This window comes from Neltuma alba, unplaced genomic scaffold (assembly GCF_004799145.2).
Source record: "Neltuma alba isolate B1F8T4 unplaced genomic scaffold, ASM479914v2 tig00003323_pilon, whole genome shotgun sequence".
NCBI lineage: Eukaryota > Viridiplantae > Streptophyta > Magnoliopsida > Fabales > Fabaceae > Neltuma > Neltuma alba.
This window is the reverse complement of record NW_021633238.1, coordinates 1-12,687: the sequence shown is the minus strand read 5'-3', so window position 1 is coordinate 12,687 and position 12,687 is coordinate 1. Positions and strand designations below refer to the sequence as shown.

The 12,687-nt window shown below is 35.8% G+C and overlaps 1 protein-coding gene and 1 pseudogene across 1 annotated transcript; one reads left to right on the top strand and one right to left on the bottom strand.

Annotated features, from left to right (window-relative positions):
- The first annotated feature begins 751 nt into the window (after positions 1-751).
- LOC114741232 (small RNA 2'-O-methyltransferase) lies at positions 752-7,580 on the top strand. The gene is made up of 10 exons (XM_028929482.1): positions 752-951; positions 1,912-2,238; positions 2,787-2,876; positions 3,096-3,550; positions 3,624-3,869; positions 4,464-5,389; positions 5,583-5,734; positions 5,810-5,926; positions 6,140-6,280; positions 6,988-7,580. Exons 2-10 carry the CDS (start codon positions 1,969-1,971, stop codon positions 7,432-7,434), a joined length of 2,844 nt encoding a protein of 947 aa, XP_028785315.1. The 5' UTR covers positions 752-951; positions 1,912-1,968; the 3' UTR covers positions 7,435-7,580.
- A 2,695-nt stretch (positions 7,581-10,275) lies between these two features.
- LOC114741236 (pentatricopeptide repeat-containing protein At5g43790-like) lies at positions 10,276-12,211 on the bottom strand (annotated as a pseudogene).
- Positions 12,212-12,687: the final 476 nt, after the last annotated feature.

Genomic DNA, 12,687 nt, shown 5'->3' with positions numbered 1-12,687 from the left:
TAGTTAGAATAATTAGATGAAATTGGCAGAATTGGAAGTCTTCTCTGAGAAGAAAAGGGAGAATAAGGGCTATCTGATTTTATGTCCATTTTTTTTAATAAAAAATCTATTAAAATAATTTTAACATTGTATTTTTGAGAATAAAATAAACATAAAATATGTGGCAATATTAATTTGAAAACATTTTTAGAATTTAGAAATAACAACAAAGAATGAGCAGCAATCCAGAGGAATGAAAAGCTGATATAGGATGAGGTGATTTTGAAAATCTTGTTGTAAATAATTATAACTTTAATATTAATAAAAAGGGGGAAAATTTTTCATCTAAAAATCTTCCTAAAGTTTAAAAAAGAAAACAAAAAACAAACCAAGTTATTTCCATTTTTTGTTTTTAAGAATAAAAAAAAAGAATGCTTTTAAAAATTAGATGAAAGGAAAATACTAAATAAACCCAATTTAAAAGTAAATTCTAAATTTTTTAACTAAATTGTATGAAGTCAAAAGAAAATTGCATGTTGACGCCAAAAAGAAAAAGAAAATTGCATTAATATGCGAGTCACAGTCAAAAGAGGCTTGACATGACGGCAGTGAAGTCAATTAAAAACAAACTTGGGGAGGAAGGGGATCAAACTTAAGCAGGAAGGTGGGAGAAGCGGCAGCACGATCCGTTAGTGACTGTGAACTCATTTCTTGGAATGGAATATTGGGCAGTGTGCGTCCGTTTCGTGCCCAACAGCCCACCCAACATCCCAAAAACCCCTCCAAAACCTCTTCCTTTCTCCCAATAAAGCTATAAACTTTCCTCTTCCTCTTGCTTCCTAATTGATTCCATTTCATGAAATCACAATCCTTCCTTTCCAAATTCCAAGCTTTCTCATTATACCTGATCTTCTAAAGCTTCTCTCTCTGTGTTTTCCTGCGTCCATCGTGGATTTGGTTAACGTAACCAAGGTACCATCGCTGCTATTTTTCATTTTAATTTTTATGCGATGTCGTCGTCGTCGTCTTTTCTTCTGCTTCGGAGGGGCTTTCGTGCATTGAACTTGCTCCTAATTTTTCGCTTCCAATTATTGGGCCATTTTAATCTTTCTCACGTTTCTCTGGATGGTTTCCCGGCTATTGCATTATTGGCTTTTGGTGTTCTCCCAGTTCCTCAGTGATTCTAAAAGGAGGAAAATTTGGAATTTCGATAATGTCATTGGGACCCGTGAAGGCTCTTAACGTTACTGGGTGTAGATAAATGATTCGTGAACTTATCTTCTGTTTTTCTCCGTTCCTTTACTGCCAAAACATTTGGGGCTAGGATTATCGTTTCCCCTTCTAAATTGCGATAATATTTCCTCTATTCTGTCTATGATTTTTATCGTCTTTTTATGTTTCACAGTCAAGTCCATATCTACTGAATTGTAGTGCTAGTATTGCTGTTCATGCTGTTTATGTAGATAGTGTTGCTACAATATGGCAGTCATTTGTTCTTTGTACTTATTTTTCCCATTAGACATGTAAAATCTACTAGCATATCTGAGGAACTTAGGTCACTGTGTAATTGTCTATTTAAAAATCCTTTGGTTGTGGCACCTTCTTGTTTATAAATTTGGCTTGTTATTTCTTAAGGATTTAAAATATTCGATTTTCAATGTGGATAACAACGTTTAGAAATTGCTGAAAAGCTTTGCTTTTACAAGTATTATTACAAGTAAGATTTCAGAATATTACTAAAATTAAATTAAAACCTTATGCATTCCTGTGATCCTTCCGCTGGCTTTTCATGAAAATAGGAAGCTGTATTTGTCATTTACTCTGTTGAAGCTAATAGGTAGTTATCACTTATTATTACTATTATTATTACTTTTTAGGCGTAATAGTAATGACATAATGTTAACCTGACAGTTTCAAATTTTAATAATGTAGGATGGATGGGCATTTGATCATTGTTTTCCAAGAGTAGATTATGCTCAGATCTTTACAATGGAAACAAAAGGGCATCCTGCTGTTGAATTAAAGAAAACAACCCTTACACCTAAGGCTATAATACACCAAAAATTTGGCAGCAAGGCCTGCTTCACAGTAGAGGAAGTAAAGGAGCCTATTCACACTGAGTGTCCTGGATTAATTCAACAAAAGGGTCCTTGCCTGTATCGATGTTTGTTGCAGCTTCCAGAACTTTCTGTTGTGTCAGGGACCTTTAGAAAAAAGAAGGACGCAGAGCAATCGGCTGCGGAGATGGCTTTAGAAAAGGTTTGACTTAGTTAATTGTCCTTTCTATTAAAAGTAGATTTGTATACATTTACCATAATTTGTAATTCACTTGCGTTTTCTCCTAGGACTATAACTTTACTGCTAGATATGGCCTCATCCAGCTTTCTCTTAAAATTATATGTCTCTTTAAACATTCGCTTTATGATCAAGGAAGGAGAGGTAAAACCTGTATATTAATTCTTTACCCCAAACTGATTTCTTGTAAGGAGCTTGGGCTTGGATAGTTCTATTTTTTATATTTCTTTTGATGCTTCTGGGATAGAGGTCTTAAGGCTGAGTTGCATTAGCCATGAGGATTTGAAGCTGACTATTTTTCGTTTTGAGAGAAAATCTGTGGTTGATTGTCTGATTTTGCCTTGTTATGATTTTATTCTGATACCATTTATTTGGTAAGTTTGCTTGATATTACTAATAGTTTTCTCTTAAGCTTTTATAATTTTTTACTTTCATCCAAGAATTGGCCTGGCAACCTTGGCTATAAATATGTTGCCATGATAATAATTTGGCTGTTTGATACTCTGATGCAGCTTGGCATCCATCCTACGGCCAGTGATCTCACTCCACAAGAAGCATGGGAAAGTTTAGTTGCTCGAATCGCATACTTATTTTCAGAAAAGGCAGGCATTCTGATTGGTCTTTCATCTGATTTGTGTAAAAAGTCATGTCTACTGTCAATAATCAAAGATAGGAATGCTTATATTCGTTGGCCACAATGATGATAAATTAATGAATAGGGAATTGAATGGATTTGATTGATTTTATGTTGTTGCAGTTATATCTTTTGCTGAATTGTGCTTCAGTCTAAGCCCATTCTTTGTTGCCTTTCAACACTGCAGTTTCTTACATCACTTCATCCACTCTGTGGTCACCTTGGAGCAACTTTGTGGAGAAAAGGTGATCTCTGTGGGTCAATTCCTGTTTCTGTCATTGCTGTCTATGACACAAAGCTCTTTAACTTGTGTAAATATATTAATCCTGCGGTGGAGTCAAATCCATTGTTGGTTAATTTGTACATAATGAGGGCCGCTACAAAGTTATCTGGATTTCTTTCTACTTCTGAACAGCATCTCTGGCTTAAAAAGCAGAGTCCCTATCCCCAGGATATTAGTGAGTCATTAAGTATTCAAGCTGGCATGCTAGAGTGCATTCAAGTTGCAGCTGCTAAAATTCCTAGTTCAACGGAGAAACCTATCGAAACAGTGACTCTTTGGATTTCTGCAAAAGACTACTACCTAGATATCATTGCAAAAGAACTTGATTTAGAAGATGCATCTTATGTTCTGATTTCAAGGTAGGGTAAAACTCGGGTCCCTCTCATCATCATCATTTTAGTTGGTTATTGTCTAACTTGTTGTTTCTGGCAGAAATGTGGGTAAAGCATCTTCTGAAACAAGATTATTTTTTGCTGCATCGAGATCATTTTGTCTAGATCAATCTTCTGATTTGCTGAATGTGAAGGAAACTCTACATTTTGAGGGATCTCTAAATGCAAGGGCTAGTTACTTGTCTGGACAATGTATATTTGGTGATGCAATATTGGCATCCATTGGATATACATGGAAATCTAAAGATCTTTCTTATGAAGACATAACAGTTCAGTCATATTACAGGTATCTTGACCTTCAGATGCATCTTGTTAGCTTGAGAGATCAGAACAAATTGAACGTGTCAATATGTCCTGCACATTTGTTTTAATGTGATGGTCAACTCAAATGTTTTCAGAAAAACTGGAACAGACTCTTGTTAGTTATTTCATTGAAGTGGGGGAAAAGATTCTCCTCAACTCCTAAGTTATGTGCTCGTACTTAGGCATATCTATGTGGGTTCGAATGGCTTATTTTATATGCTTAAAATGCTGATGGTGCCGTCTAGCTATTTCTGACGTATGTATGAAGCAAAACTTCTTGCCCTGTGATTTTGCAGGATTGAAATTCTCTTTGTTAAAGATATTAATTAAAACCAATCCTTGGCTCTCACATAATATTTTAAGCCATATTTATTGAAACCTAACTAGTTACTAGTGATGAAAGCTGATATCTTTCATGATTATCCTTAAGAGTTTGTGTCTTCTTCTGTCTTTAACTTAACGTATATTTTAACCCATTTTGTCATGTGAATTTTGCACATCTCAATCCTTATTCACTGAATAATTGTGCATGATTAACTAACTTCAACGTTTAATCATTACTACATTGCTATCACAGGATGCTTATAAGTAAGACACCAAGTGGGATCTATAAATTGTCCAGAGAAGCAATATTTGCCGCTGAGTTGCCCTCATCATTTACAACAAAAGCAAACTGGAGGGGTTCCCTTCCCAGAGATATCCTTTATATGTTCTGTCGTCAGCACCGTCTACTTGAACCTGTCTTCTCCCCCATAAGCTGTCCTTTGAAAGGATCATCTGAATCATCAGGATCTTCCTTGAAGGATGCGTGCTCAGCTACAGAAGAGATTGAACATGTCAGAGGAGCCTTGTCAACAGCAGGTGCAAAGCAATCAGAAGTGTCAGGATGCACATTTAAATGTGATGTTAAATTATTTTCTAAGTCTGAGGATTTAATTATTGTTTGTTCCCCGGAGGGCAAGTTTAAGAAACAGAATGATGCCTTACAGAATGCTTGTTTGAAGATTCTATCATGGCTAAATGAGTATTTTAAGAACAGTAGCGCTCCTTTTGAGATTTTATATCATACTGCAGACAGCTTCAATATTCAGATTCATTCAAAAAACCATTGTAAAGAGTTTGCTGTATGTCAATCGGTACGAAATACTCAGCTTAATATGCTTGGATGCATGCGTCCATTGTGTACTGGACCTGCATATGGAATGCGCTCTTTAAAGATTGAAGGGTCAGATTCTGGTGTTTGTCCATGCAATGGATCTATACCATGTATAAGGTATTCTATTTCTTTGGTTGTAAAGGGTGATAATCTGAAAGAACTTATTGAAGCTTGTGAAGAATTTGAGTTTGAGATAGGGGTTGGTGCTGTGACAACAGATGTTGAGGGGGTTGTGATGCAGTTGTGTGTTGGCCAGTCTGCTTGTTTTACCACAGAGTTACCTCCTTCCGAATTGATTCTAGCTTCAGCGGCTGATTCAGCCAGAACTCTTTCTTTGTTGTCTTCTAGTAAGTCAATTTCTCCTGTTATTAATATCTTGACGGTTTTCTAAATCATGATATGGTTCAATTGACCTAAAACTAAATGCTTTTAAGATGTTGAACTTGCAAAGTGGACAGGACTTGCTCCTAAAAAATGATTGGATTGAAGTTGCTTATTTTGTCAGTTATTTTATACTCCTTTTTTTTTTTTTTTAACCAGAACCCTGCTTCATGGAATATGCAATAGCTTTGACCAAGTTAACAGAACCCATGGAGGAAAGGATGGAACAAGCTCTTTTTAGCCCTCCACTTTCAAAGCAAAGGGTGGAGTTTGCAGTGCATCACATTATAGAATCGTGTGCTGCAACTCTGGTAGACATAAATTTCTTATCTTCTCATCTTTATGGTTTATCTAAAACTTGAGTTTAATATTCTCCTGGGTGATAGGTTGATTTTGGATGTGGAGCTGGAAGTTTGCTGGAAGCATTGTTAAATTATCCTACTTCCCTGGAAAAAATTGTTGGTGTTGATATTTCACCAAAAGGTCTTGCTCGGGCTGCTAAGGTATTAAGTACGTTGTCATATCATGGAGTTATCATCTTCTTTTGGTACAGTAAAATAATAACACCTTGTGATATATCTCATGCTATAATTTAGTGAAAGTTGTAACGTTATTCAACCATGCAGAATTTGATTATGATTTTATTGTACCCACTATCCCTTTCCCTTTTGGGAAGTTAAGCTCTTAGGTTCTTATGATAGCTATGAATCCTGCAGGTTCTTAATTCAAAATTAGTTACAAACTCAGATGTTGATGATGTGCCATATGCTGGGATCAAATCTGTTATTCTTTATGAAGGTTCAATTACAAGTTTTGATTCCAGGTTGCATGGATTTGATATTGGCACTTGCTTAGAGGTGCTCCCTTCCCCGTTTTACTTTTTACTGGATTGACTTGTACATCCAAATTTAAAGATACCCTTTATAACATAAATTCTTCTCTTCTATTTATGCTCTGTCACTCGTCTCATCTATGTCTGTTGGTTTAACTGTTATTGATCCTAGGATATATTCTTTATTATCTCCTGCTTCTTATACTAGCACTTGAACCCAGGACCCCAGCATTATACCTTGAAGACTGAGACCAAATATGCTAGTTATGCTCTTTATTATCTTTGTTAGATAATTTGTCAATATTCAACCTGTTTCAATAAGTGGGGATCAATAGGAAGCAATCTGCTAAAGGTTTCGACTCTGGACTGAGGAAAATTGCAATAAGGAAATATGCAAATCGTGACAGCTTCCGAGTTTACTTCTTTCTGCATCTACTTGCTTGCATTTGTATTCTAGTAACTCTAGACTGGTAGAGATTTGATTGATTGTCAATAGTGGGATCTGATCTTTCTTTATCCGGTGTGGGAGACAAAATTCAAGTTTACCACTAGGCATGTTCTGTAATATCTTATTACCAACTCGGAGTATCCTTGTTGCCATTTAAATTTAAATTAAACCATGTATTATGTAAGTACTGCTTGTTGATCTGCTTGTTTTAGACGTATGATTTTTTCCCCCTGTGGAAATTGTGATTGGCCTGAAATTTATACAAATCATTGGTGAAATTGTAGGTCATTGAGCATATGGAAGAAGACCAAGCATGTCTATTTGGTGATGTTGTATTAAGTTCTTTTCGTCCAAGGATTCTCATCATTTCAACGCCAAATTATGAATACAATGTAGTGCTTCAGCGGTCTAATCCAGCAAGCCAGGAACAGGAAGAGGAGTTGGATGAAAAATCCTCGTTACCGTCATGTAGATTTCGCAATCATGACCACAAATTTGAGTGGACTAGAGAGCAATTCAGTCGCTGGGCATCTGATTTAGCTGCACGGCATAATTACAATGTGGAGTTCAGTGGGGTTGGTGGGACAGCTGGTGTTGAACCAGGCTTTGCCTCACAGATTGCTGTATTTATTAGAAAAGAAACTATGGCTGAAGTAGATGATGAACTGAAGGATGCTGATTTAGATCACCGATTCAATGTTATGTGGGAATGGAATAGAATCAACAAATGAAATATTTTTGGACTTTACGCTGAAACTTGTACAGTTTACTCAACTGCTGTGAACTGAGTAAAAAAAGTGGAGCAAACGAGAATAACGATGACGGGGAGGATTTGGATTCTGGATTATTTATATTTATTTGGTTTCAAATGATTCTTCTAAAAGAAGAGGGATGTTATGTGTATCCTGATCTATGGGGATTGGGCATAGCTAATCATATAATTTAATAATTTTGTTGGTGCAAAATATTTAACTTGAGTACTTGACAGAACACTGTTCCTAATGCTGGAAAATGACACAATGACTGACATTAAAAAATTGAACACTTTCTATGTTTTTCTTTTTTGTTTTTTTGGGTAAAAGGACGAAATGATATTAAAATTAAAAGGGTTACAAAGTTCCAAACGATAACAGCCTGCAAGTTTTGTAAGAAAATTTTAAAAATAAAGGAAGGTAAACTACTCTAGATTTATAGCTTTTAACATGAGATAAAAAGAAAAAGATATCCTTCCAGACTAGATTAGCAGAGTGAGGAGGCTTGGGTGAAATTTTAATGAAACATTTTTGCACGCAACTCATAGTTAATGACTACAGTTTCTAATGCACAAACATTTGAGAATTTTGAATTCAAAGAAGGGAAGCTCTGAAACATAATAAAAAAAAAATCTGACCGTTGTAATTTTTGATTCTCCATAAAAGTTCTTATAATGATGATATGTTAGAGCATATAATTCCATGACAATGAGTGATTCTGGGTCTTGAATTTATAGAGAATGATAGCCCAACCTTCATTGTTTGGGAAGTTATAACTCAAGACAGATTGTACATGAGATTGGCAGCTATCAACATTAGCCTGAGGAGAAAATGCTAATTGAAAGAGAGTGTGTATGCCTTGTATCTCTTTGATAGTAGCTATCAAAGATATCTTCTTCCCTTGCCATAGAATTATCTTCTTTCCAAATGAATTTCTAGAAATCATCTAGAACCGTATTATCAGTATTAATTAAAAAAGATGCTTCATCTTTTACCTTACAGATCCCCATAGAATTTTTTTGCCATGCCAGTTTATTCGAAATATCTATGAATGAGAGAGGAGTTGACAGAATGGCTGAAGTTGAGGAACTGGGAGAAAGTTGATAAACTCAGGATGAGTTCCACTCAACATTACTCTAAAGTCCAATTTGGTACGAAACATTAAACTAAGATTGAGATTGAAATTGTAATTGAAAAAAATCATTAAAATAATATTGAATATGAGTAATTGCTTATTATATAGAATTAGGCAAACTCATAGAGGTAGGATTGGAGAATACCACTTCCCCTCATGATATTCTCCAATCCCACATACATGGGTTTGGCTAATCCCATATAACAAACAATCTCTTATATTAAATACTCTTTTAATAGATTTTCTCAATCACAATCCTAATCATAATCTCTTATTTTCAATACTTCCTACCAAACGTAACCTAAAAAGAATTGCCATGCACTAAAAGATCAGCTACATATCGAATATTTGATGTGACAGCTAGATCTTGTTGCATTGGCCACCACAACTGATGGTTCATAGGAATGGAAAGGCCATTTCCAACTCTCCACTTCAGTTTGGATATTATAAGTCCTGCATTCTCAGAAATACTCTTCCATATCCATGATGCATTGTAAGGTGTCTTAATCAAATTAGTGACATCAATATATTTGATTTTCAAGGAAGATTCTAATAGTGAAGGCTCTTCAGATGTTAAAACTCTCCAAACTTTCCTAGCAAGAAGGGCCCTATTCATGACTGCCGCGGGTCTCAATCCTAGGCCTCCTTGCTCCACTGGTTTAAGAATTTCCCCTTTTCTAAGAAGATGCGCCTTGTTCTTGATATTTGTTGATCTCCAAAAGAAATTGATGCAACAAGGGTCAATTTGTTCACAGATGTGTTTTGGTAGCTTGATGCCAGAAAAAACATGTATATTTATATCTGCCAGCGCCAACTTGATGAGCGCAAGTCTAGAGGTCTGGGATAGAAGTTTTGTCTGCCAATGGGCAATTTTATATCTCACTGCGTTTAACACTCGAGAGGAGATTTGAGTCTTTCTTTTGCCTGGATCTATCCAAGTTCCTAGGCATTTTCCCAATTTAGAATCAAATCTGAATCCAAGAAATTTAGACCGCATACTTTAGCATTGCGAGGCATATTCTCAGTAATATTTGTAGTTTACAAATAATAAATATTTATGTAATATTTGTAAAGAATATTTTTTCCTCATCCTATATTAATAATTGTGTTGATTTGCAGCATATTAAATGTTTATTTAGTTTATCTTTATATTTAATATGTATTTTTGGTAAAACCAAAGTTTTTTCCTCAATCATTTTTGTCGGTGAATTCTTTGCACCTAAAAACCTTCCTCAAAATTAGATTCGCCTTAAATTTTCTAATTATAAAAGATAACCTAGTTATATATAACTCGTAAAATCTACAGAAACTTAAATTTTGGGTTATGAAAGGTGACCTAGTTATACCTAGCCTACAGAAACTTAGAAGTCTTGGCAAGAGAAAATCGTAAACATAATTCCAAAAATATTTGTTTAAAGGAAAACATTAATTGATCATATGATTAAGTTCAATCTAAAATTGCAACATACATAAAGTCCCAAAATCGTATTTAATTGAACGTTTGGTATTAAAGTGTGATTTATTTATTACACCAAAATAGTTTAAGCCAATTGGTAGAAATCACTTTCTGGTTTTACAAAAATTGGTAGTAGCAAACTTTACGCTTATATATTTTCTTATTTAGGCATCAAATGTGTGACTTTGATGTGTTATCTAACAATTGATCTATGAATATAGTCCCTAAATAACAATGGTAGGCCGAGCCATGTCATATTAATTTGTTCAAACAAAACTGCACTGCACAGGTATAACTGTTAGATATCACCAGTAATCCTTGCAAGAACAAGTTCCATCCTGAAAATGATGAAAGCGAGTTCGATCTCTAACTATAATAGTCGTCTGATAAATAGTCGATATCAGCTTAGTGCTAGCATGACAGTCCTCACAAACCCGAAGGTTTTCAATATTCTTATAGGAGAACTTGAATCTGATGTTGCTAAAAGAGCAAATGCTATCGCTAGCCTTTCACTATGGTAAGAAAGAGCATCTTCCTTGTCTTCTTCTTCCATGTCGAACAAAACTTGAGATGTTCTTGGTTTGTGACCATATTCTTGTAGCCTTCTGTTTATCTCCTCAATCTTCAAATATATCTCCTTAGAAAATGGATGAGTTTTATCACATGTGAGAAACTTGTGCATGGCCCGCCGCAATCTCAACTAAGCTAAATCCAGGAATTTTGTTAACCCCTTGATGTTTCATTAGAGTTCTCACTCTCTTCACGTCATCCCACCTATTGAAATTAGCATACATATTGGACAGAAGCACATAGTTTCCACTAGTTTCTGTTCTAATTGCATCAAGTGTTTGAGTGCAACTTCACCTATCTCTATATTTCCATGAAGTCTTGCTGCCCCAAGTAAAGCCCTCCACATTATTGCATTTGGCTTTACGGGCATTTTCCCCACATATTCTCTGCCTCTTTTAGACGTCCTGCTCGACCAAGAAGATCAACTAGGCAGCCGTAATGCTCAAGCTTTGGCTCGATACCGTGAGCCTTCTTCATGGACTCAAATATTTTACAGCCTTCCTCCACCAATCCAACATGAGAACAAGCAAACAAAGTAACTACAATGGTTGCACTACTGTCAGGAGCTAAACCCTCGGGCTTCATCTTTTCATAAAGTTCAAGTGCCTGATGCCCTTGACCATGAGCCGCAAACCCACCAATCATAGCATTATAACAAAATGTGTCCCTTTCAGGCATTTATCAAACACCTGATAGGCAAGGTTCACGAATCCACATTTGGAATACAAGTCAACTAATGCAGTACCCACAAATCGGTTGACCACAATATTGTTCCTTAAGACATAAGCATGTGCCCACCACCTTGCTAAGAGAGCACCTAAATTAGAACAAGCTCCAATTAAAGCCACAAGTGTAACTTCATTAGGCCGTATTTGAGACTCCTGCATCTCACTGAACCCATGCAGCACCTCTAAATACATATCAGCATCTTCAAAACTAGCACTACGTGTAAGCAGCTAATAAAGTATTCCACATGGCCAGGTCAGGTTCACTGATTTGATTGAACAGATACCTACACTGGCTTATTTGCCGGCTAGCATAGAAACATTGACCAGAGAGGCTGGACAAAGTGATCAGAGGGGGGGGCTCAACTCAAGAACTTGAAGACTATGGTATGGAGGGGATGGCCATAATGGAGCCATCCGTCAGAGGCACAGGCCTTGAAGAGGGATGGAAAAGTGAAACTATTGGGTCTTAGGGTGGTTTATTACGGAGGAGTATTTGATTATAAAGTGAGAAGGCTATGTGGGCATGTTCACTATGATAATTGTGAGGGAAGAAATGAGAGTGTTAAAGAGGAAGATTGTTGGATTTGGGATGTTTCTGAAGATGTGAAGAGCATAGGTTAAGGAAAGCTTGGAGATTGAATGAGAAAGACGACTGAGAGCGTATGTGTGGAGGGCGAGACCAATTGTGAGCATATGGGCATGAACTTGCTTTAAAGTGGCAAGAGTATGGCATCTTTCTAGGATTTGTAGAGTTGGGTGGCTGAAAATGGGGTTTTGGGTTTTCATGGGAAGGGGTTGTGTAAGCTTCAGATGAATGGATTTCCTCTTTTTAATGAGCTCTCCCTGCAGGAGAATGGAGAAACGAACCTGCATATGAAAATAATATGGATACTGGTAACTTGTTTGCATACAATAGCTCGATGCAAATTTTCATACACTTCATAAATCAGCAGTGCTTCGGTCGCCCTGCGCATCCAATCAATTTCATTAGTTTACTTCTTTAATACCGGGTTCTAATTATAAGAGTTAGTTGACTAATTTGAAGAGATTAAGAAAAGAAATTAAGTTAGTTATTTGTAAAATAGGTGTTATCTTTCCTAAATATCCTTACTAATCAAGTGTATTAGCTAGAACTACTATTGTTAAAAAGACTACATTGAAAAAAATATATAAATATGAAAGACAAAGTGGATTGGAGTCTTATATTTAGGATCAAAATAAAAGTCAAATAAAGTCTTATATTAAATAGCGAAGGTAGTATAGTTTTGTTTGATTATTTTGATGCTAAATCTTGGTCTCTAGAGTTTCAAGGTAAGGTCCACTGATTCATTTTGGATAAAAAT

Excerpts from the sequence above, each read along its gene's own strand:
- LOC114741232 (XM_028929482.1), top strand. The coding sequence starts at position 1,969 with ATGGAAACAAAAGGGCATCCTGCTGTTGAATTAAAGAAAACAACCCTT. Across the intron at positions 2,877-3,095 it reads CATACTTATTTTCAGAAAAG|TTTCTTACATCACTTCATCC; the intron begins GCAGGCATTCTG and ends TCAACACTGCAG. Across the intron at positions 5,390-5,582 it reads TCTTTCTTTGTTGTCTTCTA|AACCCTGCTTCATGGAATAT; the intron begins GTAAGTCAATTT and ends TTTTTTAACCAG.